Source organism: Clavelina lepadiformis, chromosome 7 (genome assembly GCF_947623445.1).
Source record: "Clavelina lepadiformis chromosome 7, kaClaLepa1.1, whole genome shotgun sequence".
In the NCBI taxonomy this organism is placed as follows: Eukaryota; Metazoa; Chordata; class Ascidiacea; order Aplousobranchia; family Clavelinidae; genus Clavelina; species Clavelina lepadiformis.
The window spans coordinates 12,593,060-12,618,404 of record NC_135246.1 but is presented as its reverse complement, the minus strand read 5'-3'; the positions used below and the strand labels follow the sequence as shown (position 1 = coordinate 12,618,404).

At 37.2% G+C, this 25,345-nt stretch overlaps 3 protein-coding genes across 6 annotated transcripts; 1 reads left to right on the top strand and 2 right to left on the bottom strand.

The window, feature by feature from the left end:
- Nucleotides 1-1,201: 1,201 nt before the first annotated feature.
- Nucleotides 1,202-8,131, bottom strand: LOC143464666 (uncharacterized). Its single transcript, XM_076962580.1, has 16 exons — nucleotides 7,814-8,131; nucleotides 7,629-7,719; nucleotides 5,598-5,735; nucleotides 5,320-5,471; nucleotides 4,897-5,006; nucleotides 4,731-4,812; nucleotides 4,377-4,639; nucleotides 3,956-4,124; nucleotides 3,709-3,803; nucleotides 3,310-3,477; nucleotides 2,842-3,133; nucleotides 2,559-2,709; nucleotides 2,270-2,429; nucleotides 1,912-2,112; nucleotides 1,742-1,823; nucleotides 1,202-1,610 (listed from the first exon to the last, which is right to left on the bottom strand). Exons 2-16 carry the CDS (start codon nucleotides 7,680-7,682, stop codon nucleotides 1,418-1,420), a joined length of 2,310 nt encoding a protein of 769 aa, XP_076818695.1. The 5' UTR covers nucleotides 7,683-7,719; nucleotides 7,814-8,131; the 3' UTR covers nucleotides 1,202-1,417.
- Nucleotides 8,132-9,864: 1,733 nt separating this feature from the next.
- LOC143464667 (APOBEC1 complementation factor-like) lies at nucleotides 9,865-19,216 on the top strand. Of its 3 annotated transcripts, none has more exons than XM_076962582.1 (13): nucleotides 9,865-10,023; nucleotides 11,666-11,883; nucleotides 12,377-12,519; nucleotides 13,953-14,120; nucleotides 14,213-14,392; nucleotides 14,608-14,764; nucleotides 14,857-15,044; nucleotides 15,151-15,263; nucleotides 15,397-15,679; nucleotides 16,785-16,848; nucleotides 17,090-17,212; nucleotides 17,688-17,786; nucleotides 18,093-19,216. In XM_076962582.1, exons 2-13 carry the CDS (start codon nucleotides 11,755-11,757, stop codon nucleotides 18,516-18,518), a joined length of 2,073 nt encoding a protein of 690 aa, XP_076818697.1. In that variant the 5' UTR covers nucleotides 9,865-10,023; nucleotides 11,666-11,754; the 3' UTR covers nucleotides 18,519-19,216. The 3 variants fall into 3 exon arrangements, with proteins under 3 accessions (XP_076818697.1, XP_076818696.1, XP_076818698.1); XM_076962581.1 differs by lacking the exon at nucleotides 9,865-10,023 and adding an exon at nucleotides 10,937-11,091; XM_076962583.1 differs by lacking the exon at nucleotides 9,865-10,023 and adding an exon at nucleotides 10,937-11,091 and having other exon boundaries at nucleotides 15,397-15,719; nucleotides 18,093-18,383.
- A 519-nt stretch (nucleotides 19,217-19,735) lies between these two features.
- Nucleotides 19,736-24,437, bottom strand: LOC143464668 (26S proteasome regulatory subunit 6B). Of its 2 annotated transcripts, none has more exons than XM_076962585.1 (11): nucleotides 24,187-24,437; nucleotides 23,969-24,036; nucleotides 23,271-23,421; nucleotides 22,525-22,699; nucleotides 22,312-22,418; nucleotides 21,781-21,890; nucleotides 21,524-21,699; nucleotides 21,197-21,282; nucleotides 20,568-20,644; nucleotides 20,272-20,440; nucleotides 19,736-20,126 (listed from the first exon to the last, which is right to left on the bottom strand). In XM_076962585.1, the coding sequence occupies exons 2-11, from the start codon at nucleotides 24,002-24,004 to the stop codon at nucleotides 19,957-19,959; spliced, it is 1,257 nt and encodes a 418-aa protein (XP_076818700.1). In that variant the 5' UTR covers nucleotides 24,005-24,036; nucleotides 24,187-24,437; the 3' UTR covers nucleotides 19,736-19,956. The 2 variants fall into 2 exon arrangements, with proteins under 2 accessions (XP_076818700.1, XP_076818699.1); XM_076962584.1 differs by having other exon boundaries at nucleotides 23,969-24,062; nucleotides 24,187-24,436.
- Between the last annotated feature and the right edge of the window lie 908 nt (nucleotides 24,438-25,345).

Genomic DNA, 25,345 nt, shown 5'->3' with positions numbered 1-25,345 from the left:
CAAGACTAAAAGCCTGGTCTGTAAAAAATGTTAGCGCACATTTTCTCACCCTTTCTTACACCAAAACTTCGTCATATTTCACAGTAACAATTAGGCTAAGCACGGAAAAAGCCTTATATAATGTCGGCAACATGTTACTTACTACTGTGGACTGTAATTACTAACTTGACCAATATCATAAATTTGGTTGTTACATAACAATAAGAAACACGTATATTGTAGCAGTGGCTGCTGCAGGAATGGAGCCATACGTGAAAATAAATTTGTTAAGACACCAAATTCGGCTCACAACTATACGGTCCATCAACAAAGAAGATCAATCTTGAGTGATGTGAAAGCTAAAGCAGTGTTAATTAAAATTTATTTATTAATGGTAAAGATGGACGCAATGCAGTAGTTCGAGTAGTTCAGGGCGCCCGAATTTTGTACCAAGCCGCTGAAACCAAGATGGTTTGAAATGATATAGGCTACTTATAGTGTTTGCTTGATGTTGCAATAGACTTACTTGCATTTCATATCTATAAGTTTCAATGCTAAAATAAAACGGAAACAATTACTCCATCCTAAAATGAAATTTGTCTCAACCACTATGTTATTTTGCTTCGCGGCTCATGCCAAATATACTAATCAAATTAAGCCGTTTCACTGAGAATATGAGCATTATTCTATTTAAAATAAAGGAACGTATGTTGCTCAAATAGGAAGCTTAGAGTGTCATTTACTTATGATTTAAGCCCCTTGCACCTTGCTTATCACACTGAAAAAGAAGCAAAGATATTTCAAACAAACAAATTTAATACATTCTATACAAATTCCTTCATAGAGTTAAAATATTGGAAACATAACGATATCCATAAAGCAAGTAATCTCCAGATAAAAAGAAACTTGGTTAAGCTTTTTGAGGTGCTGGTAATGTTCCGACGTATGAAATTTATAAGGAATTGGGACAGGCTGTAAAGTTGTGCTGTTTTTTTGTCATACATGCAAAATATCACCACTGACAGTCAAATCGTTTGTTTATCGTTCTTACTATATGAGCTCAAAGCTCGTCTTATACTGAAATTAAACATGTTACTTTACAACTGAATTGTGTGCAAGGCTTTTGCTTTGAAAACAACTGCTGAGGCTGAAGAAAACGCCCTACAATTACACCCTACCCCGCCCACCCTACCTTACACCCTACTGTCTGCAACTCTACGGGCATGGTTAGGGTCAGCTTTATTTGGAAACGATTCAGTAAACACAATGCGTCAGTCATTTCAGCATATATGGCTAAAGTTAGATAAATAAAACAAAATGGAACTTGCTGACCATGTGCTAAAGTTAGCAACAATCAAAATAAGCAAACAATGAAACAAGCAAATAGATTATACGCATGGCAGTCACTTAAATACAAACAGCACGTGTCTAGAACAAATTAAGTGCATATTGCTCCCCTAATACCATTGACAGGTTGAGACGAACAAATGCATGAGTTCTTTCCTTCACACTCGCTAATAAATGGCGTATAGCTTCCTCCGTACCCACTAAATCCCCCTGAAGATGAGCAAACAGCCATGCATCTGATTTGGCCGCTTCCGTTGCCAGATCTTGATCTGCACTCAGGACCACTGAATTGAAAAATTTAACAAAAAAAGTGTTAAAGCAAAGACGTAAACAGACGGCAAGTTAAAGGTCTGTTCAACAGAAAATTGGAAAACAAACTCTGCAGAATATTATAAAAACATTTTTCTTAACTTACGCGGCGCCACATGAGCAGGAAATTGAAGAGTCAAACCCCATGCACCGGTTTTCTCGGGAACATCTGTCACTCATGCAAGTACCTGATAGAAGGAAGTATACGTTTATGTTAAAAGGTTACCAATGGCATTTTAAATACAGCAAAAATTACAACAATATCGTTTTACAAACCTTGTCTTGGGTCCTGCACGTTTGAGTTATAAACTTGCGTAGTTTGATCCGGAGTCGGATATCTTATATTTCCAGCAGGAGCGTAATGAGCTACTGTGTAAGAAGACTGCAAAGTAAATCTTCCGTTGCTCTGTAAATTGTCAACCGCCCTAGCGCAACCAAGATATTTTGTGTCCTTCCATAGCATCTGAGTATAATGACCTGTGCAAAATATAAACAGTATACAAGTAAATATCCAAAAAACTCAGTAAACCGTATAGATTGGAAAAAGTTATGTGTATACATATTCAGGTGGGTGAAAGTCAGCGTTTGATTTTTAAAAACTTTTAACAAAAGTTTCTTATTCTGCAAAACTAACCAACTGGATTTCCGGAAGAACTTCTGGTCGGATTGTTTTTATTGTAATCAAATATTTCGGCGTACCATCTAAGCACCGATTCCCATGCTGGACTTCCATCTGTCGACTTGTCCCAGGCTATGTTTTCGCCTGCGTTACGGGCGCGATACACTCCTTTTCCCTTAAATTTCAAAAAATCACCAATGATAAAGTTTTTTTTTTGCAATACCCAAAATAGACATGAAATTAGTTGTTTACATAAACAGCAAACTGGAGTCGACAAACAAGTGCTGATAAAGTTATATTTTACCTCTGAGTGAGGCCAGTTAGGAGTTCTTCGAGTGCCTGGCCGTGGTTGATTAGGATGATCTGGAGCGGCAGCTAGCAAGAAATTAGCCCATTTTTGAGCAAACGAGGCCAATGTAGGATCCCATTGCAGTGCAGGCGTGTTATGGACAGCCCTGTAAAATTGAGATCCACAACGTTTTGCATACTTTAAAAAAACTGCGTGCAGTTAGCATATTACATAAGCAATATTTCGTGTTTATTAGCTAATTCTTTTCAAGAAATAACTGCCTAAACATGGAAATTACCTAAAAAAGTTATGGCGGTCGAAACATTCCTTTGCAAAATCTGATTGAGGTGGAGGGTTTCCTGATCCGGGAGAAGGCTGGTTGGGAAAGGGAGTGAATGGAGGCTGAGTAGCCGGATATGGAGGGGTGAAGAATCCGTTGGTTGGTGAAGGCCTGGTCGGGAACGGGAACCCGCCAAAACCAGGTGGTGTAAAACGATTGAAAAGGTCTGTGGGTGGTGTAAAACGATTGAAAAGGTCTGTAGGCATTGTACTTGGAGGAGCTAGTGTAGTTTGAGGCAATGAACTGAGATCTGCAGAGAAATAATTATTACAGGAAATTTAAGTAAATCTCAAATTCCAAATTTTCTGAAACGGCAATATGGTTTTTCATTTACTGGGAAGTAACTTGTTATTGTTGTTAGTAAATTCATGTTGAATTAACGATCGATCTATACTATAGCGATTATTATATGCAAGGCGTCTTTACCTGGGGCAAAGAAGAACCAATTTGTATTTAAATAATTGCAGCAAGCAGAGCCGGTGTGAAGTCTGGTCATCTCTGTACCCTGTCCGTCATCAGAGTTCGATACAAAAACAAACATGGCCTGGTTGCGAGGAAGAGAAGATGCGTACAACACGTATTCTTCCATCCATCCTTGACAAAGACAAATAAACTGACGGTATATTAAATTGTTCTCCGCAATTAATATTTATGGTTGAATACATTGTTTTCCGGAATTCAAACCCATTGAAGTATAGAACTTAAAAGATTTTAAGCGACAAAATGTTGCAAAGTGCCATCTAATATTACAATATATGCCACAGCAATAAACGATGATGCGGTCGAGTATAAATGCTGGTAAACTCATCAAAAAATTTGGTATACCGGGTGGACAGCTCGAGTAGACGACTTGCCAGACCTCGTTGCTTCCTTTTCCAAGTTTGCAAAACCGTACTGCAACCCCATAATCGCTGGTGGCCCTAAGCAAAAAAAGCTTGCTTTAAATATGGTTGCATGGCATTTACAGTATACCCATTAATTCAGAAGAATTTTTCGTTGTTTGGAACGGCAGTCATTCTTTTGCGGTATTCAACGATCCGCACCCCATAAAACATTAGTCTTCATTTCTTACCTGGTATACAAATGAAAAGAAGTGATCTCGCCTGGGCTTGTGCTGTCCGAAACCGGTTTCCATGGCGATGGAGGACTATCGGGGGAAATGACGTACTTATAGCTCAAAGCGTTGGAGGAAGGAGTCATTCTAAAGTAAACTTTCACTTCACGATACAAAGGTTCAGGAGCTGTAATGTTGAAAATGAGAACATGAATTAAGGTTTAATTGTAATTATAATTATATTGAATTATAATTGAATCATTATAATGGTTCAGTAGAAATGTCAGTATTTTATGAAGGTTTCAGGTAAGAAAAGTCTCCACTAGTCCAGTTTATATCGATAATTTACTCTCTTTCTCCCCAGAAACGGGCAGTCATACATAGGATCTCATACGTATGAAATAATCGGTATATATTATTGTAGCACTATACTGCTTACTTGGACGGCTTGCTGGAAAGAATGGTGGCCTGGTTGAAGGACCTTGGTTAGGAAAGAATCCTCCAGGCCGGTTTGGGTAGTATGGGCCTCCTTGGTTAGGAAATGACGGCCCAGGTTGGTTTGGGAACGGCAGACCACCTTGGTTAGGAAAAAATCCTCCAGGTCGGTTAGGGTAGGGTGGACCCCCCTGGTTAGGAAAGGATGGGGACGATCCTGATCCTGAGCACGAACCGCAAGTTGGTCCGCAGTACTGCATCATAAAACTGTGAAAATGCTCGGGTTACCATACACCGTAAGCCTTTAAAACGCTAAAACGACAAACACTGTAACGGGGCAATATAGTTTACAACTTACTCATAGTACTGTGAACGTTCGAAACAAACATCACGAAGACGTCGCTTTATTTCGGAACAAATCGAGAACCAATTGCGGCAAGCTAGTAAACAATGAAGTAAGAAGTTTAGAAAGTTAAAATGCGTCATGCTGTATAAGCCAATTAAACAAACAAAGTTTTATTCACTGTTTGGTTGACAGAAGTTCCAAGTGCATCTCCTGGATTGAAACTTAAGAAAGCGGGAAACTAGTTGAACTCTGACTTGCCGACCTTCGCCACTTCTATCCGACGTACGTCTGTGAAAAGGTCAACATATTCTTATTCTGTAAATGCTTCGAATCAAAACATATACTTAACCTTAAGCAGGTCATTATATTGGATTATATTAAATCTATAGTGTTGCCTATTAAAATTCTGATATATAAATTCATATGTACTAGAACAACTACACTTTGAAGTAACCAAATCACGACTGTATACAGAACAATTACTAGTATATAAATTGAAATCTGAACATGTACCGTATATGAGATATATTATTTTGATATAGCATGTCGAGCAACTAAACCAATTATAAAGCGAGAGTGGGAGCAAAAGCTGGGAAACAACCTGCAACATCCGTAATCACTCCAGCGATTTTCTCCACCGAAGAAGAATTGCTTCTTGCTGCTGTTCGTTGTTGAAGACGAAAAAGTTTCTTCACTCACGATTTGCTCAGCTGTTTCCCACGAAAGAGTGAGCTTTTTCGAGTCAATGTTTGTCTGCAGAAAAAGTGGGTTTATACTTTACATTTTCTCATTCAAAAAAATAAATAAATAATAATTCCACCTTAATGCCACTGCAATAAAGGATGGTGCAGTCGAGTCTAAATGCTGGTAAATGCTTACTTTGGTGGACAAGGCGATGTATGAAACGGTGGTGTTCATGGGCGGAACCATTTTGTTATCGGGTATGTAGCGATCGGTCAAGCTTTCCATATATATCGACATCAGATATTCGGTTATGTTCTCACCGACTGCTGGCATCTGGTCATATAAAAAAGAAACAAAAAAAGTGTTACGTTATCTGTAATCATTAACGTTTGACCATCTAACGTAATTGGAGACATATCAAAGATTTAAAAAGATTACAATGTGTTTACTTAAATAAGTTCATACGTCAAGCTATGTCATCGCCCTTATCTAAGGTGTGAGTATAATTCCATAACAACACAATACACTTCGACATGGTCTCGCCTCGACCTCTGTCGCTTCAATGTCTTATCAACCACAAAAGATTGTTTGTGCCTTCGAGGATTTTAGCCAAAACCGTGCCAAGGGCGTCTAGATCATATGACGTCATCAACACAATTTTACGCTATACCATAACGGACCTTGTTCTAACCGCGAGTATATGAATTGATCGTTGCGGTTTTAGATTACGATAATAATAACCGGGTTAAACCCACTTTTACGTTTTATCAGCAGAAGATCACATTGTGGCCTCCGGGGTTCGTAAATTGGAAAGGAAGTCTGCCCAAACCACTGATGGAAAAATGTCATAACAATTTTGCAAAGAAGCCAAAATCACGAAGTAGTTTGTGGTCAATTAAACCTCAAATAGAAGTGTTGAATAAATTCGTACCCAGCACTCACAGTTACAAGCTCTAACCAAGAAAGGGTGTGTTGGCAAGTTTGACCGGATCGCGCACAATCAATTTCATGAGTTTGGGTACTTTCCGTAGTTTTACCGGTTAATGGTTTGCTGATGCTATCAATATGTTAGTCGCCCTATTTATCATAAGTGTCAATGACACATCAGAGGGAAAAGGCGGTTAAGGTGTGCCAGCACAAAACTCGTTCAAACGCCTTTAACGCCCAACATGCTTGAAAATATTAACAAATTCTGCATTGCGCTTCCGGACAATTTGGTGGATCGTTGGATTAGCAAACGTAACGTCGTTAATCTTGCTGATTATGTTTTGGTTTTGAGCTTGAGCTTGCGTTAAAATACATTTTAGTATTTTGCTCTGAGACGTGTTAAAACAAAGTACAATATGTCACTAGTAGCTTTGCCTATTCTTTGTTACGGAAATTCAGTTTGAACATAACGCATACAGTTATAATTAATTATGACAGTTGTATATAATACACATCAGTTTATAATTAAATAGCCAATTTTTTACATCCTCAATACATCGGTCTTAAAAAGTTGTAGAAAAGGGCGTAGTTATTACTATACCGATCCATTCAGACATAAGAGGATTATTAACGTATACATCACGCGGCACGTCCCTAATTGACCAGTCATATGATTAGATGAGCAACAAGTTGTTCAAAATGTTTGATGGCAGAAAGTTGCAGCTGAGCGCAGATTCTCTATTGCAGATTCCAGTATATCGTTTAATTGGTATTTTTTGCGCATAAAGTTTTACAAGTATTTTGTTTAAAATTTTTTTCTAATCGCTTTGCCTTTTCTAATGCAAATAACAGTACGTGTATCTATATATACAAACAAATTATACGTGTTTTGCAAAAATAACCTTCTTTTTAAGTATTGAATATTTACAACAATTTAGAGTTTAATTATAACAAATGCGAAATATTAATTTATAACTTATTCAAAGTTAACAAATTCTGCTCGGTGTTGGAAAATTACTTAATAGTTAAAACTGCAGTATAATTTGGTAAAAACTCGAATTTAATCACATTACGAAATTGATACAGTTGGTAAAAACACGCAATGCAAACGTTTCAATAAAATAGTTTCCTTTCCGTATAATAGGTTACTAATGAGCTCAAACGTAGGACCATTTTCTAAATTCTGGTATGAATAACATAAATTGAAAAATCACGGCACTCCGCAACTTAATAGATACAGGACTAAAACTATCCATCACCAGTTAACAACTTGCGACTTTCTATGTTTATTCTGCTTACCCCGACCGCCAGGTTGATGTGAAAAACAGCTAAAATTGCAATCCCAATCTTCATGGCTGGTGCTTTGCGTTCAAGTTTTTCTTACACAGTTCTACAAAGGTAAACAAGTTTACAAACTAAAGGATAATGAAAAAGTTGTCAAATTTTTACCGGCAAAATCACAGCAATATTTAAAAAGTTTGTACCTTTAGCTTCGAATCGACGTCTTCAATATGATCGTCACCTTTTGATAAATTCACTTTGTCAATGCCGACCCAAGATGTGACGATTTCATTCGATATTCAAACCACTTATATACCCAGGTCGAGTTTTTCTTTTTTTAATCACCGCCCACTTCAAAAACATATTGAGAGTTGTCATGATGATGAAGGCGTTAGTCATAAAGTCCACCCAATCTTTTCTCTTCTCATTCGGAATACAATGCCCATTTTCATTCCCAAGGCCATTTTCCTCGTTGCAAACCAGTGGTCGACATCAGTACCGGCTACGGAGAGAAATTGGCGGCGACTGTCACCGATTTCGGTTGCTAATTACAAGGAAACGAAGATTGGAAGTAGATAAACAGAGTCATGGGCGTAACAGGAGCTGTCGATTATGGTTAAACATATCAAGTGCGGTGATGACCGCAAGACAGAATTTTGGTGACGCCTGCCATTAAAGTACACGCATTTTTGAAAATCTTACAAAGCGTGCATTGAAACCGATGTAATAACTTTGTTGAGTAAATGAAATAATGGGCGGAGTCTTTGACATATATCTCTTCAAACTATTTTACACCCTTACCAAAACATGATAATTATATTTTGCTCGTAGCATAGCAGTTAAATTACAGATGCATCGGGTTTGTTGTGCGCCAAAAAGTATATCAATAGACATAGCTGTATACGCTAAAACTCATTTGTTAGTCATAAATAGGGAGGGCGAACTGCAAACATAACATTTTATCAAGTTCCAAATCTATGAATGCATTTCACAGCTTATGATTTCAATGACATTTACATAGGGACAATGCAGATCGGAGTTATAAGTTGGGCCCGGCTTTTCGGGTCGGTTCGGGTTTCAGTTTGAAAAATAATTCTTGCCAGATTCGAGCCAAAACCCATACCCACACTCTGCCACACTTGCGCCAAAATTTCACTTTCTTCACACGAATGTGCATGTGCGCAGGGTGCTAAAAAGTTCGCGCAAAGTGCAAAGCGTAATTCAGAAAAGGATGATAGTCAAAGGATGACAATAAAATATGACTTTTATTCTTTTGGTAAAATTATCTTTTGGGCCTAATTCGGGCTTCAATGAAATCCAAAACATTCAATAAAGACTTTATTGATTAACATGTTTTTCACAACAACTATATTGATTCAATGGAAGCGATCTTATCACAATACCCATGGAGTGGTTACGCAAATCATTACATGACCGCTAAGTTATAAATGATTTGTTCCAGGTGTGCATTTTGACACGCTTTAATCTAAATTACAAAGAACCTTATAGTACCTGATATTTCTTTGAAAAAAAAAACTTCTACAAACTTGCAAATATATATAAAAACTATTAAAATTGCAAAGCTCGGAATATATATATCCCGAGTAAATACCAACTTAAGTTCCTTCCGCAAGAGGTCGTCAAAGATTGTCTGGATTGGACACAAAAAGTGATATAAGCACCAATATACTGGCAGTTGCATAAAGGTTTCATACCAAGACAATGAATTGTGTTTTTTAGTGTCCATTACAACGCTGACGCTGCCAAAAAAATTGCTAAATAGGTATAACGGTCAAGCGTTGTATTTACTTAATTGATTTTGATATATAGATTTACGATACGGGATGTTACAACGATAATATAATTGGATATACATTATAACTATATGAACAAGCAAATGGAATAGCCTTAGAAACTAAGAGTTAATCAAACGCTGTTCAAAGGCCGTACAGTCACGGGAGTTTGTATTGTATATCTTCAATGATATAATTCAGGGGTGAAGGTGTCACAAGGTGTGTTAACTGCCTTGCAAAGAAGTCTAAAAACAATGACAAATTTTATCGTGGCCACACACACAGCATGGGCAAACATTGCTATCGGCCACGGTAAAGTAGTACTTTCACAACGCCTCGAACAACGTCAGGCTCTGCTGAACGAGACCACGCACCAGTAAGTGTGAGTGTCATAAAAAATCGTCCTTAATCATTCCTAATAAGTAACGTATTAGAGTTTGGAGGCAGTGGATGGGACCCACCATTTATCTTAACCAAACAATGTATCCACCGTCTCTTAAAAAGTCAACACGACTTGGAACACATGACGACCACAACCCAATATCCAATGTAGAGGAAAGAGACATTCGAATTCAACAGAGTGCACCGTTAATTGCGTGATTCGAAAGGAAAATTCGAAGGTAAGTCTTTGGGTTTTTTTTTTATGAGAGTCGGGATAGAAATTGTAGCAAGAGCTAACAGTATCTTTCATCAAACATCGCTAAATACTTGTAAATTGCATTAAAAGCATTACTTATTAAAACATAAAAGGTAAACGCCAGAAAGTGTGCTCTAAAGAGCATATAAGCATTTGATGAATTGCTTCTGGATATGATGCTTTTTGCTTGTTTGCTCAATAACACTAGTTTCACTTTGGCGCCAAACGGATATCAGTTCTTAGGATTGTTACCAATTGCTCATCCATTGTTAGAGAATGAATCGAGCAAGGTAGACGGCGAATTGTCTTTAACTAACTACATCATGCTTTACCTTGTAGCCTACAGAGTCCATAAGCAAGTTGTGAGGTCTTTGCAGAATGAATACCTTTACATGGGTAGCGCATAAATATTCCATTGTACCTTTTAGTATACCGGTAATATATGGCACCTGTACAATTACTTTCACAAGATTTAGCCGTATAATGGTAAACATATAAAACAATGAAAAACAAATAGCTAACTTTATAAGACATCCCTAAACGAGCAACGCTCATGTTTGAATAGACTCCTCACCTATATTTACATTAAGACACGGCTTCAATACGAGAGGTGGTTGCTAGTCACAGTGTACATTACAGCGTATATAATACCGTCTATATATAACATATTTGTGCAGTATAGCGTTAGCCAGGGTATAAGCATATAAGCAACCTCACAGATCAACTGCAGGTTAAGTGTTTTGTTTGTAAGTGGCGGAATTTAGCTTTATGTCCTTCTGTAAATATTGTATTTAGATAAAGGTCTTCAGAAACATAAATGATAAACACTACACAAAAGCAATCTTCAGCTCAGATTAAATACAATAGATGGTTCAAGTGTTAGAACAGAAGACAGTACAATGTTGTTTTTCTCTAGATGAACCATACTGGACTCAAACACTAGTGGACAAACTGTGTAAATGTTCCTCAAACGTAATTCTGTAATAATTTGAAGCTAATTTTTTGTTAATACAGTATTACTATAGCACAATGAAGCAGATTAATTCACACGGTAAGTAAAGGCTCTTAACTGAAACTTATAACAAAATCAGCAGTTTCCAAACAAGAAATTTAGGGTGGTCTGGGGTGTATGTTGTGGGTAACAAACAATGTAGTTGTTAGTGCACTAGAATTTTTAACCTGTCGGACTTTGTCACTGTTTCTCCTGTTTGCTCTTGATAAGTTAATGATTAAGTAGGGCAATTAACTACGATCACGAGATACTCTGTGCCCATAAACTATAACTTTGTATAAAAGGTCACGTACCCTATTGGGCACCCAGAAATTTTCCGTGACGGAAAATAATAATTAACTAAAATATCCGTTGACGAACCGACTCAAACAAGTTCTACGCAACTGTAAACCTTTAGTTAAACCTCAAGTAAAACATTGAGCCTTAAAAAGTTTTTCGCTATGTTAATTTTAACAAAACGTTGCAACAATTTATGTTTCCAACTCAAAATACTGATCTGAAGACTTCATGTAATTCAATTGGAACAAAATTATCTAAAATTTGGACAAGCTTTAAAAAGAGATTAGCAACGCCTGTTTTCAAGCAGGTTTAAAATATTTTTATGGTTTTACAGATTGCATTGTAATTCCTAACAAATCGCACCAAGCAAGCTTGCTTAGAAGTGACATTCCTTCAATCACAAGTGGCGCACAGCAGACTAACATGATCACAGCCAATCAGCCGAGCGCAAATGACGCCAATTCAACCAATCAGGAAGCGCTTTGCAACAACCCTGCCAAAGAAGCAGCGCTACAACAGCTATGCAAGACTACCGGCTATACGTTAAAACAGGTATATATTCGCATACTCGTGATGTATTATATGTTGGTGCAGGATGGATCGTTAATCTTTCAAAATGATTATAATGAAAGTGAAAACGATGTTTTCTAACTCTATAATTCGACAGTGCAACAGATTGAAAACAAAACTTATGGCCATGGCACTTCCAAAAGACTTGTGTTGAACGGGTTTAACTTATTATTTCATTGTTAATATACGACTATGCAGCATTTATTTTAGAATAGTCTTGCCACTGGTAGTTAGTTTTGAAAACAAAGGTTAAAAACCCACGGGTTTGAAAAAGAGACAGTGGTGTAAAAACACTTTAAGCAAATAAAATATTAATCGTAAACAACAAAATGCATAAATACGTCAATCATTTCATTCATGAATGTTTTCATTTTCAAACCTCACCTTAATATACTTGACACTTATCGCAATACTCACAGTTGACTCTCCTTCAGTGCATAGAGCCGCACCTAACGACATGCTATTCTTTAAACAGGAAAATGGTCAACGAAAGTACGGTGGACCTCCTCCAAACTGGAACGATGCTATTCCAGGAAAAGGTTGCGAAATATTCGTCGGTAAATTACCTCGCGATCTTTACGAAGATGAACTAGTACCTGTGTTGGAAACATGTGGAAGGTAAGAAACTTTTTTGCACAAATTGTTACATCTTTGCATTATTCACATGTTCTGGCTTATATAAGCACTTATTTGATCTACTCATTTTCGAGCCATTTCACTTTAAAAATTATTGATGTCTGCATAGTGATGTCGTAGTGATAAAAATTATGGTGACTTGCTAAAAGCGTTTTAGAAGTCTTAAAGAAAATACACCTTCTCTCTTTGTCGGTCATGTAGCAACAATCGTGGGGTTCTTGACTTTACAAATATTAATTGTTCAAATATTTTCAAGACCAATGAAATTCTCGCGAAAATCAGCTTAAACAAATATAATTTTATAGAATTAATCTCCAAAAGTTTCCTTTTCCGTGGCGTGACTTTAGCTGCAAGCACGATCGAATATTGTAAACGTTTAGGGCTTAGTAAAGATTTTAAATTGTTTGTTCAATGATATGCTCTTTTAGCAGCAGAAGATTTCAGTAGAAGATTTTAGCCAACACTTGTTTCATCTCTTTCTGGACCGACGTTATAAGGTTTAATAACAAATCCTGGAATGCCTTTGGTGCACAGAAAAATGTTTAAAATCTGGCCGGATTTAATATGGTCCGTTCAAACAATACTAAACTCTCTTTACATTTCCCACTACACTTTTCGCAGAAAACTTCTGGTTGGGTAAATGATTGACGAAAGGCATGCAAGTCGTAGTCCGCGCTAAAACGGGGTCTAAAATAAATATAGTTGCTTTATACAGCAATCTATAAATTTCTTAATGTGTTCTGTCTTTAATGATTACTTGAGCAAACTTTATCTTTTCATTATCCTACTCACGTGATTTACGTGTTTAGACAGCAAGCAAAAAAAACCTCGCTATACTTTTTAAACATGTTCGATAAATGATATACCACTTGCTTTTGCCAGGTTGTGATGAACCAATAAATTTGTCAAATCGTGTTTGTCTTACATTTTTGCGGCTGGGAAGTTTTGTTTGCATTTCATAAAAGATTTTCGGTCCAAAAATTAAATTAAAGTAGGACACAGAGCACAGAGCCCCTATTTAACTATATAGTTGATAACTTAGGCCTTAAAGCAAAATATGTGATGCAAAGAGTTTTTTGGATTGAACCAAACAAAAATAAACACGATAAATATATTCCTTAGTACATATGCTAATTGTATATTCTTCAGATCTGGACTGACCATTTTTTTCTGGATCAAATCTTTATGTTTTTGGGCAAAGTCTTTATGTGTTTGGCAAAGTCTTTATGTCTTTGGGCAAAGTCTTTGTGGCCCTACTTATTTATGGGTCTGATATTATCACGAGCTTCGTAATATAGGTCGATGCATAATGGGCGTTATTAACTTTGCTACATTCACGCCTTTACCTTTTTAAAGCATTTGATGTCATTTGCCTTGTTGCGACTTAATGTTTCTTTTGAATCTTTTTAAATTAGAATCTATGAACTTCGTTTGATGATGGATTTTAACGGCAACAATCGCGGTTTTGCCTTCGTCAAATACTGTGCACAAAATGAGGCCAGGCGTGCCTTGAAAGAGTTGAACAATTATGAAATCCGAAAAGGAAGACTGTTGGGCGTCTGCAAAAGCGTGGATAACTGCAGGTATATGCTATCATGTATGCTAACGTCAATCTTGTTAAGTTGAAGAAATCGAGGGCTTCTTTCAGTAGACTTACAAATTTTCTTCTGTTTAGATTGTTTGTCGGGGGAATTCCCAAGACCAAATTGAAAGATGAGATTTTAACCGAAATGAAGAAAATCACTGAAGGTGTCGTGGACGCCATTGTCTATCCATCAGCCGCAGACAAAACAAAAAATCGAGGTTTCGCCTTTGTAGAGTATCAGGACCATCACACTGCTGCAATGGCAAGGAGGTTTGTTTCTTTTAATAGTTATGACTTATAGGCAGTCGATTTGCGTTAAAAATTCATTTTCTTTATATTAGCACCAATTATGTCTGTTTGTATCTGTCCGTTAATCTCCATCCATGCAAAGGTTAAATATTACACTGATAAATTGTAATTGACATTGATTGATTTATTGATTAATATTGACAACTGACATTTATGCGACGTTTTGGTTTCCATAGAAAGTTAATGCACACCCGTCCACAAGTCTGGGGTCACCCAATTGCAGTCGATTGGGCAGAACCCGAAGTTGAAGTGGACGATGACGTTATGTCAACGGTTAAAATTCTTTATGTAAGAAACTTGATGCTGAACACAACGGAAGAACAACTCGAAAAGGCAAGATAAAACACTGAAACTAGGACAACGCCCAAAACTGCCGGTATCCTAAATACGTAAAATTTATGCCCAACTAATTTCTGAAACTGCAGGAGTTCTTAACAATCGTTCCGCCAGAGGCGATAGAGAGAGTTAAGAAAATTCGTGATTACGGTTTCGTTCACTTCAACACAAGAGAAAACGCGTTGAAATGCATGAAGGAACTTAATGGGACATTACTGGACGGGGCGCCGATGGAAGTCACTTTGGCAAAGCCAGTTGACCGGGAAACCTACGTCAGGTATACCTTGCATATACAACACAACATAGCCAATGAATTAAGCTACCTCAAGTTGGACATTTTGAAATTAGTTAGATTTATGCGGGTGCGTGTTCATAAATCACAGGTACACCAGAGCAGCAAACAGAGTAAATACTGAAGGTCAGGAGAGCCTTGCAGCTGCCTATCCAGGTTTCATCACAACAGCTTATGATCCTGCAACTGCTTATTCATATGCAGGTATTGGTGCGCCTACTGAGTAGTAAAATAGAGCCTTAAAAACATTGGCGTTACTTTATCTTGTAAAATAACTTCTAGCAAAGCGTTTGCGACAGCTGTTGAAGTACAATTTAATAACATCGTTTATTTGAAGGAACTCCAATATACTACGGAGGGGTGCCCTATGCCACCGCTGCGATACCGGCTCTTCCCGCCACGCCACGTTATTCAGTGCCATCGACACTTCGAAACGACTTTACCCAACTTCCTGCTATCGGCATACCACAGATCGGAGCTGCGGGAGTTCCTCTCGGAATACCGGGGGCAACAACAGGGATGGTAGGAGCTCAAGCAGGACGAGGGGTGTCTTTGCGTGGGAGGAATCGCGGAGCGGCGCGTGGGATCGGCGCAAGAAACGTCCTGAATCTAGGAAGAGGGTATGCTTCAGAGATCTCCATGCTTGGTGGGGATCTGCAGGTGTGCAATGACTAATCAAACCTATTATTCGGTAACAATTAAAGTTGATCATTTAATAATAGTTAACTAAAGACGCACGTTGCAAAATGCTTGACACTTTTGAGGTTAAAGTTGACTCTGAAACCGAAGGATAACGTCAGCTTACAAACAGAGTTCTACCAAAACAAATGCTAACACGTAATTATGAAAAACACCTAGCTTTGTTTGTTTTAAGTTGCTAGTAATAAGTTATATAACATTTCTCGGTCCTTTCAGCAGGATAAATAAATTAATCTTGTGCATCTTTGAATGACAACCGTGACGTAAAAGAGAAAGCATTCTGAACAAAACAGGTCTACGATAAAGATGCGCACGCACAAATGCTGTATATGTTTAATTTTTCTTGATTAATTTTTCTGAGTAACTAACTGTTCAAGTGGATTTGCTGTGGTCGACTTACGAACACTTACAATACTGATTGAAAGTTTTTAATTCCTGAAACCTAACATCGTAATCTGTATAGCCTGAATGTTTAATTTGGTCGGTTCAAAGTGTTTTGCTTTGAAATATACCAGAAATTGTACATATAACAGAGCCAATATCTAACAGTTATGTTAGCCTACTTCATTACGTTAGTAGTTATATCTGGAAAAAATTTCTCATGGAGAATCACAAAACTAAAATCTAATTTAAGCTATCTTTTGATTGTTTATAGATTTTAGATTTTAGAAATTTTGTGATTTTCAATCTGGAATTTCTTAAAGAGATTTTATGGTAGTGGAATCCGAAGTAGCTGAATTTCAATAGCTTTTTTACAATAATTGCTCACATTTGTAAGAAAAAAGTTGCTGTGTAAATGTAGAACACTTTTAATTTGAATTGAACATATGTTAATTTTGGCCGTGAACGTGGTACAGTGGATAATTTCTGAAGACGTAGAGATAATTTTACGTTAATTTGAAATAATTTTTGCTCTGCGATTTCCCCACCTTTGATTCCTCTATAACAACTTTAAATAACAACAATATATTGGGAATTAGTTCCTGCGAGTGCAAATTTTGACTGCTGATATTTTGAAAACAACAGGCTTCAGACGACTTTCTACAACCACTACAACAAACGGCATCACTGGCAACAACCACATCATCAGGTTAGTTTCGTTTCTATTCTGATAGGGAAATCCACAGTTAGTGGAAATTAGTAGTGATAGTAGTAGGCCTATATGCAGTACGTCGCAAGTTTGTAATTCTGAACCTAACAAATATGAGTTCTTCAAAGCCTGGAAGACAATACCTATAGGGCTTACTCCAAAAACATTAACAGTTAATTTTAAACAGCGGCATTGTTTGATTATAAAACAGTACAAAATGTCTTGCCGTTATGAATTTCAGCAAGTAATATCGGGCCCACTGCAGGGCCCGGCAGAGAAATTCGACTTACTGCCCGGTATGGAGCTCACCCCTATCAACCCACTATCGCTCAAACCCAGCAACCTACAGAAATCATCAATACAGGTGAATTTGCAGGCTTGTCCATGGGACATTTTTTTCTGTCCCATCCCATCCCATAGCAATTAATGCCTGTCCCATCCCATCCCATCCCATGCCATCCCATCAAAATACAATTCAATAAATGTTATTAAATTTATGGAAATTTAAGTCTAATGTCTATTAGAATTGACTACATGTACAAAGAGAGATACAAAACGACAAAATTTATTGACTTTGTTAACTTTAAAGTTCAGAAAAGTTGTCTATCTATGACAATTTATTATCATTGGTACTCATATTCCGAGTCACTGTGTTCATTTAGCAAATTTTCAATGCCATGGGAATTGCAATTCGTGCTGTCCCATCCCATCCCATCCCATCCCATGGGACATTTCCCATGGACAAGCCTGTGAATTTGTATGCAAAGAATGCCAGCATTATATTTACTCCGCAAAATAATTCTGGAATTTAAACTAAAACATTTTGATTTTTGTTGAAGCTGTTGGAGGACTATTGCAAGAAAATGGGGCTGGCGAAGCCGGATTACAGGCTGCACTCGGCCGATGGCCAGAATGGGCGCCAACTGTTCTTATACCGGGTAAAAATATGATTCATCACTAAAACAGTCTCCTAAAACTTGTGCAAGCTAGGCAACATTAATCTATGGAAGTAAAATATCAATTTGATTTTTTTCAAATATTTTCACTAACACAATTCTTCAGGCAAGCTCGAAACGTCTGTCCCGCATTTGTATAAGTTAATATTGACCAGCAAATTTGCCAATGGCCAGAATATAGAGTTTTGGTAAATTAACCAATTGACCACAGAGCGACATAAGAAAATAGCAAGAAAAAATTGCCGTAATTGCATTTAAACCAAACATTGTGTTTACAATTTTGTTCAGGTGGAAATGCCTTCATTGGACAACAAGCACCAGTCGCAAGCGGCTTCACAGCCGCCGCCGCCGCAGCAGCAGGAACAACGGGAGGGCTACAACCAGCCCAGGTCGCTGCCCAACCGAATCCAATACACCCCTACCAAATTGTGTACCTCCCTTGAAATGGCTAAAGAAATCGCCGCTGCCCACGTGCTGGGTGCTCTTAACGTTGACAAAAACAGCAATGCCGCCGACGTTAAGTCTAATGATGGCGAACACATTTATGTCACTGATGACGCCACATCCGGCGTTGCCACCCTTTCACTTTGCAGCCCTGACATCAACGGTTACCCAACCGTTTATACCAGCGCTTTAGACGACAACTATGCCGGTTTTCACATTTATAACGGGATGGCCTATACCGCATCTAACGAACCATACACCACCTACTGAACGGTGTTTGGTTAATGGCATACTAGGCCTATGTGTTTCATCCTGTGATACCGTAAAACCCAGGAGATATAGTCGATATGTAAAAATGCAATCAAATTAGCTTATTTAAGGCAGCTAAAGCTTCATTTAATTTGTCATTCCGCACGTTGTAAATATGGCTTATTGTACGCGTGTTACTGCATTTTCGCTTTTTGTGCTCCTGTTATATACGAGCATTTTATCGTTAGTCAGCCTTTCTTCCAGCTTGTATAGTTTATATACTTTACGAAGCCCTCAGTGTTTATTTTACAGCTTTAACTCCTCTTCATGTGGACGTTTTACTAACAGTTGAATTATTTGTTTTCTTGTTAGTTTTCATGAACGTCAAACAATTATTATCAATAATCTGGAAAGTACAATTTATTTATTAAATTTAAAATTGGGTGTCAATAAGCACGAACAAATCAGCCGAGTTTTCCACCATATTGCCATACTGTCAAGAAGTTTATTTTTTACTTTTTTTCTTTAAACATTTTGTCCGGGTTAGGACGTTTTTTGACAAACTAATCACATCCTTAAAATTAATGTAGAATTGAACAGATATTACCGTAAAATTCAAATGACTATATTGTGATTTCTGCTGCGCTTGCGATTATGCGTCTTCTGTGATTGCTTTAATCAAATGTAAATTTGCTAATCATAAAAGCTCTGAAAACATTCTTTGCGGTCTTCATTAGTTCAGCAGAAGTACGAGCAAACAAAGATAAGGTTGTGGTGCCTGGTGAGGATAGCTGTTATGTTTTTCTGTAGGTGTTGATTAACTTATTAATAAGTGTTGGAGATGATGGGTAGGGCCGATAAGCATGATAAGAAATCCTTCACAAACGCGTTCATGGTTGGCTCGGTACCCGAGTGGTTAAAGCACTGGCCTGGCAACAAATATCGGCAACACTACACGACAAATCAAAATAAAAACTGTGTGACAATCGGACCTGGCACGAAGACTCGCTCGGTAACCGGGTCTCCAGCGATGAAGAATTATCCCGAAGACTTTCCTAAGCCCGAGGATAAAGATTATCATAAAATGTGAGAGCAACCGACATAGCTATAATTAAACAAAAGCACATTATGCTTTTTTCTCGGGACTTTGTTTCATTGCTAGAATACGCAAAAGGAGGTCGCCTGCAAGCTAACATGGTGGAGGATTTATTGCGCGCACAATTTACAGACTCCCAAAAGAAAGCATTCCGTACGTTTAATTCAAGTATCGGAGCAAATTAGAATACAGGCAACCTATGAAACTTTAAAAATAGTTACGGGACCTATATTTGTTTCATAGACTTAAATAGCTATCTTAAACCCATCTTTAGATGTGTTGAGACAAAGCAGCAACGCGTACAAACAAAGTTGCCGAAATATTTTCGAAAAACAACAACTAGTCAACTATTGGGAACATTTTCTATTTGTAAAATTCCATTTCCAGTTCATCTTTCTTCATTTGGGTCTTGTAAGCTTTTTCAAAATCTTTTGCCAACACAATGTAACGATTTTCCCTCACCGCCAACATGCCGGCTTCTTGGCAAATTGCATTTATATCGGCTCCTGATATCTTATCTGGTCGTGCCACATCTACACAAAATAACAATAATAATGAATTATGATTTGGTCTGTGGTTATTCGGTTTATTGGTGCATCACTTGGCAAAGATAACTTGATCAAAAGTGTGAGGTAGGCAGCAAAAAGTTAAAAATGAAGTTTTTTAAAAATATCTTACAGTCTTCGAGGTCGATTTCATCACTGAGGTTCATTTTGCCCGTGACCGTCGAAAAGACCAAACGTTTCTGTCGACGGTCTGGCAGCGGAAATTCAATCTTTCTATCAAGTCGCCCGGGACGCAATAAAGCGGGGTCTAACGTGTCAGCACGATTCGTGGCCATAATAACCTGTAGATATAACAAGTGAGGCTTTAAACCTAACTCCTTGTTAATATTCCAATGGATGATTGCACATTTAGTTTTTTAATATATCTGTTGTGTTGGAAGGCCAAATTTAACCAAAACGTGGTTTTACCTTAACATTGACAGTTTGATCAAATCCGTCCATTTGATTTAAAAGTTCCAGTAAAATTCTTTGAACCTCTCTATCAGCTGTACAGATGAAAATTGTACTGTTAAATACAATTATACATACTCAACAGAGTTATGTTTTAATAACAGCATAATGGTTTCATCAAATCCATTGCAATGCATTTTACGAGCTAAGTATTGAGAGATACGACCCATGCGTAGAACGAACAAAAGAGTCTAGAACTCTAGATAGTAGAATTTTGATTCTTGAGAACAAATTGTTATTGCCGGCAGTTGGCAGTATAGAACAAAGAACCCCATAACTTGGTAGCCCACGACCATAAAAACAGGTCGCCAACTCACGATTAATATTATCCGGCTAATGGGCAAAAATATTTGAGCTAAACACGCCCAACACATATAACAAAATTTCAAGTTATTACGAAATGGGTCTGTAACCTTTTACTGAAAGCCCACTTCTATAAACGCTAATGTTCCATATGACAAAACCTTAAAAACCACGAATCCTACAACAACCTCAAAATTATGCTTGGTAAGTGCTAGAGTAATCAAGATATTTTTATCAAGAAAAATGTATTTAAGAAAAGGGACAGGACCCGTTCCAACACAAACCTCCAGTTTGAGCATCGAATCGTTTCGTAGCAATCGCATCAATTTCATCAATAAATATAATAGCGGGTGAATTTTCTTTAGCAAGCCTGACAAATAAATATGAGGAGTCAGTGACAACATAAGCATTAAAAGATGTAGTATAGTAGATGTAGTAACACAAGTAGAGTACATGATATCAGACGTACAATTGATAACCGAAACGTAAGACATTTAAGAATGAAAGAAGATATGTCTTTAAACTGTCAAAGGCGAGAGCACTCATTGTGACTTCTGCAAACCTAAGAAACGATGTCACACAAGCAAACAGGCAACTGCCTAAACACTAACCGGAATACGTCTCGAACCATCCTCGGACCTTCTCCAAGATATTTCTGTACAAATTCAGAACCGACAACTCTTATAAAAGACGCAGTGGTGTGATGGGCGACTGCCTTGGCAAGCATGGTCTTGCCGCAGCCAGGAGGTCCAAACATTAACACTCCTCTTGGTGGGTCGATGCCAATCTAAAGTTAGGGGACGTTTTATGCAAATTTTAACTTAAATTTCTTAAGCCTACAACTCATTGGTAATTTGTCGTGATGTACCTGCTTATAAAGTTCAAAGTGAGTTAAGGGCAACTCAACAGCTTCCTTGACCTCTTGTTTCTGGATATCCATCCCTCCAATATCAGAGTAAGTAACATCTGGTTTCTCATCTTCATATTTACCATATAGTTAGAAGATGTTAGAAAAAATCTCCATCGTAACTGCTATTTTTACGGTATTATTATTCTATAGGACCAAATGACTTGCAAATAACATAAGTCCTACCTGTGGTATTTTCTAAATATTAAGGATAGAATAACATACAAGTTCAAATAATAGCCTAAACATGTGTTATAATACAAATTGCTTTGTTTCTGTTAGGCCCACCGCACAACGCCCACAACTTAGTGAAAAAACAATTACATAGATAAAGCTTCCGGTCTGTGATTGACATTTCACACAGTTAACTGGCATGTACTAGCTTAACACGATACATTTCTTGATACATGCACTAGTGACTAGACTAAAGAGTTGCGTAAGCAAAAATATTAATATTAAATAAGCACAGATGAAGAAAGTAACATAACATACCAGCTGACAGCATGGTTATGCTGCTATCAGCTTCAGGGGGTAAAACATCGACCAATGCATTGCTGTGCTTATGGAGTGCAACAGAAGAGTTTGGCTTCAGAAGTTCCCTAAAAACAATGACAGAGTCACAGTCACTACAACAGACATATATATGTAGTAGTCAGAATTATACATATTTGTAAAACTTTAATGTAACATAAATGTAGTAACCACCTGTCAATTGTGCTCAGAATTCTGACGTAATAGTTTGAACCAGTGGTCGAACCAACAATAGCATTGTTCTGATCAACTGCTTCAAGAAACTGGCCAATAACAAGTGGAATACTTTGAATGCGTTTCACTTCTTCCTGGGCATGAAGATATTCCTTTCGTAGGTTTTTCATTTCATCTAAGTAAAAATTAGGGGAAAACCAAAAGTTTCAGAAGGTCATTAAAACAAAAATAATAGATATTAATGTTTGTGCAAATCCAAAACTTCCAAATTACCATCACACTTGATTTAAGCACTTAAAGCCGGCTAGTTATGCTAAAAATTGTTATCAAATGACATTCATCAGGACAAATGAACTGCTTTTCGACTTAACAGATATAATAAAATTTAAGCAATCATTTTCAAACAAACAACTGAAAACTTTCACCTAATTTTTTCTTGCTTCTTGTAAAATAATTGATTTAACCTGTTTATGACGGCAACATTCATATTTATATAAAATCAAAAAAATCATTAATGTTCATCTGAATATTTGCATTTTTGTAATTTGTATCATAATTATGCAACGTTTTTTATTACCATGCATATTTAAAACATTTATTTAAGACCATGAAAAATGCAGCACAATTGTAAATGATTACAAGCTGAAGTGCATGATGTAATAGTGAATGTTTGTAAACCAGATGCTGTAAATGGGAAAGTATGTAATCATTTTCACCAAGGAATGTAAGTAACATAACATTTTAACCTTTAATATATTCTTCTTGCACTCCCAGAAATTCAAGTTGTTTACGCAGCTTCATGTACTTTGTATAGAAGTCCTCGATTTTATCAATCTCTGTTGTACTCAACATTGACTGAACAGTACCAGGCCTTGAAGTGTCAGGAGTCGCAAGACTCTACAGAGTGATGTAATCATATTTCATGTTGTGATGTTTGTTACAAAGTTAAGGCAAAAAAACAGCTAAAAATATTAGCACCATGTGCCATTGTATATTAGAAGTTGTTAATTGGTAGTAAATTTCAATCATCTACAAAAACAGTTGCAGTTCTAAAACAGTTGCACTGTATTTTTGTTTTAGAAATACGAAAAGGCAACGGCATTTATTAAATGATACATATAGACAATTGACAAGTCAGAACATGTGAAGTATAGTAGTACTACAAAAAGGTGAAGTGTTACTACATAGTTTTTGTTTGCTATTTGGAAATACGTATGCACATATTTAATTTATACAGTAGTAGTAGTATGTTTACTTGCCAGGGTGAGTGGATTTATTTTGGGCAAGTTTTATGGTGCTAAAAGAAAAGAAGAACTTTTGCTGAGCAAAGACCAATAGTTGTATTATATTGAGATACTTGCTCTCACAATCTCTAACAGTACATATATAAGCCATACTATACACATACTATAAGCTCAACTGCTAGAAATTTCAAAAAACTTACCACTGCTTGTTTACTTATGATCCCGATTTCTTCCATTGTGGATTTGCAAATGCTATGTTTTCAACACACTGTATATAAAACTACGTTTTTAAACCTGCAAAGTAGTTGCAAATTATATCCTTAACATGTTTAAAATGTATATAGTGACTAACATTTGCTTAATGCTTAAGTGAAATGTGTTTACGTCTCATTCATCAACTTCAAAATCAAAACCTCACCAGATTAGTTCCAACTACTGATTTCCACAGAACAAAACAATCCTGAGTGTTTGCACGCACGATTTCTTGTCGAAAAGTGCTGTACTTTCCAGTCGGGTTACAGTCCTAGCCCGTGTTCCTATTTTGTTCAATTATAGGGTACCGGTAATAAGTACCATGCTAGACAGCCTTACGCTGATACAGCTGTAACTGTAACAAAGCGCAATACACACTGACAGAACTATACGAAACTTAATTAACCCACGCTAGCCTACTGCACTTTAATGCCCTTATACACTTAACCTAGGTCTCGTCTGGCGTAACCCCGCTGGCGGATATCCTACTACAAAAACTGTTGAGTCACATTGTGGGTCCTGGAACACAAATTTACGGAAAGTGGGGAATTACGGAATCTTTAATTCATTCATTTTCATTTTCCGCCGTAACTGTGGGAGAAGACAAATTGTGCTGATGCTGATAGTCGAAGATATTAGCAACAAACCCAACACTGATGAAACATCACGATTCACGACTAAAACAGGAAAATATGGCAAGGCCACGAAAGCAAAAATGTCTATTATAATGAAATAAGTTTAAGATCAATTTAAAGCGCTACTGAGCTCGAATACAGTATACACAAATAATGCACATACTCTATCTAAACGTATTAATTTTAAGACAAAGGTAACTTGCTAAATTGGCAGAACATTCACATCTGTGCCACACTCAGGATAGAGACAAAATGTGGCTATGTGTGCCTGTATGGTAAAAGAAAAAACCACTGAAAAACTCCATCAAGGGAGCCAGAGTCTCGTTTAGGTGGCGTGGGTTGATGAAAGGTTACAAAGTTCTGTTTACCACAGGTCGGTTGTTGGGGTAAAAAAAACCTGTATATTGTACTCAATTTTCTGTCTGATAGTTCAATCAGCCAATTTGAAGATGGTTAAATAGATAAGTGGTGCAGAGTGTGATGTGAACTAGAAACCGTGAAAACTGCATACAAACAGGCCTGCGTGAGGTAGTTTATTTAGAAGCTAAAAGTTGGACAGTGCTTTCAATGTAAAAAAGTGTGATTTTAGTGCCAAAGAAAAGGAGCAAAACAAATCACAGTAGTGCAAAACATGCAAGCAGAAACTTACAATAGGCCTATTTCTAGATGAAAACAGAAATACTTGAGCAA

Excerpts from the sequence above, each read along its gene's own strand:
- LOC143464668 (XM_076962585.1), bottom strand. The coding sequence starts at position 24,004 with ATGGAAGAAATCGGGATCATAAGTAAACAAGCAGTG. Across the intron at positions 22,419-22,524 it reads ATTCTGAGCACAATTGACAG|GGAACTTCTGAAGCCAAACT; the intron begins GTGGTTACTACA and ends CATTGTTTTTAG. Across the intron at positions 20,127-20,271 it reads TGAAATCGACCTCGAAGACT|ATGTGGCACGACCAGATAAG; the intron begins GTAAGATATTTT and ends TATTTTGTGTAG.
- LOC143464666 (XM_076962580.1), bottom strand. The coding sequence starts at position 7,682 with ATGAAGATTGGGATTGCAATTTTAGCTGTTTTTCACATCAACCTGGCG. Across the intron at positions 5,007-5,319 it reads AGTGATTACGGATGTTGCAG|ACGTACGTCGGATAGAAGTG; the intron begins GTTGTTTCCCAG and ends ACCTTTTCACAG. Across the intron at positions 2,113-2,269 it reads TTCTTCCGGAAATCCAGTTG|GTCATTATACTCAGATGCTA; the intron begins GTTAGTTTTGCA and ends TATTTTGCACAG.
- LOC143464667 (XM_076962581.1), top strand. The coding sequence starts at position 11,070 with ATGAAGCAGATTAATTCACACG. Across the intron at positions 15,045-15,150 it reads GACCGGGAAACCTACGTCAG|GTACACCAGAGCAGCAAACA; the intron begins GTATACCTTGCA and ends CATAAATCACAG. Across the intron at positions 16,849-17,089 it reads GGCAACAACCACATCATCAG|CAAGTAATATCGGGCCCACT; the intron begins GTTAGTTTCGTT and ends TATGAATTTCAG.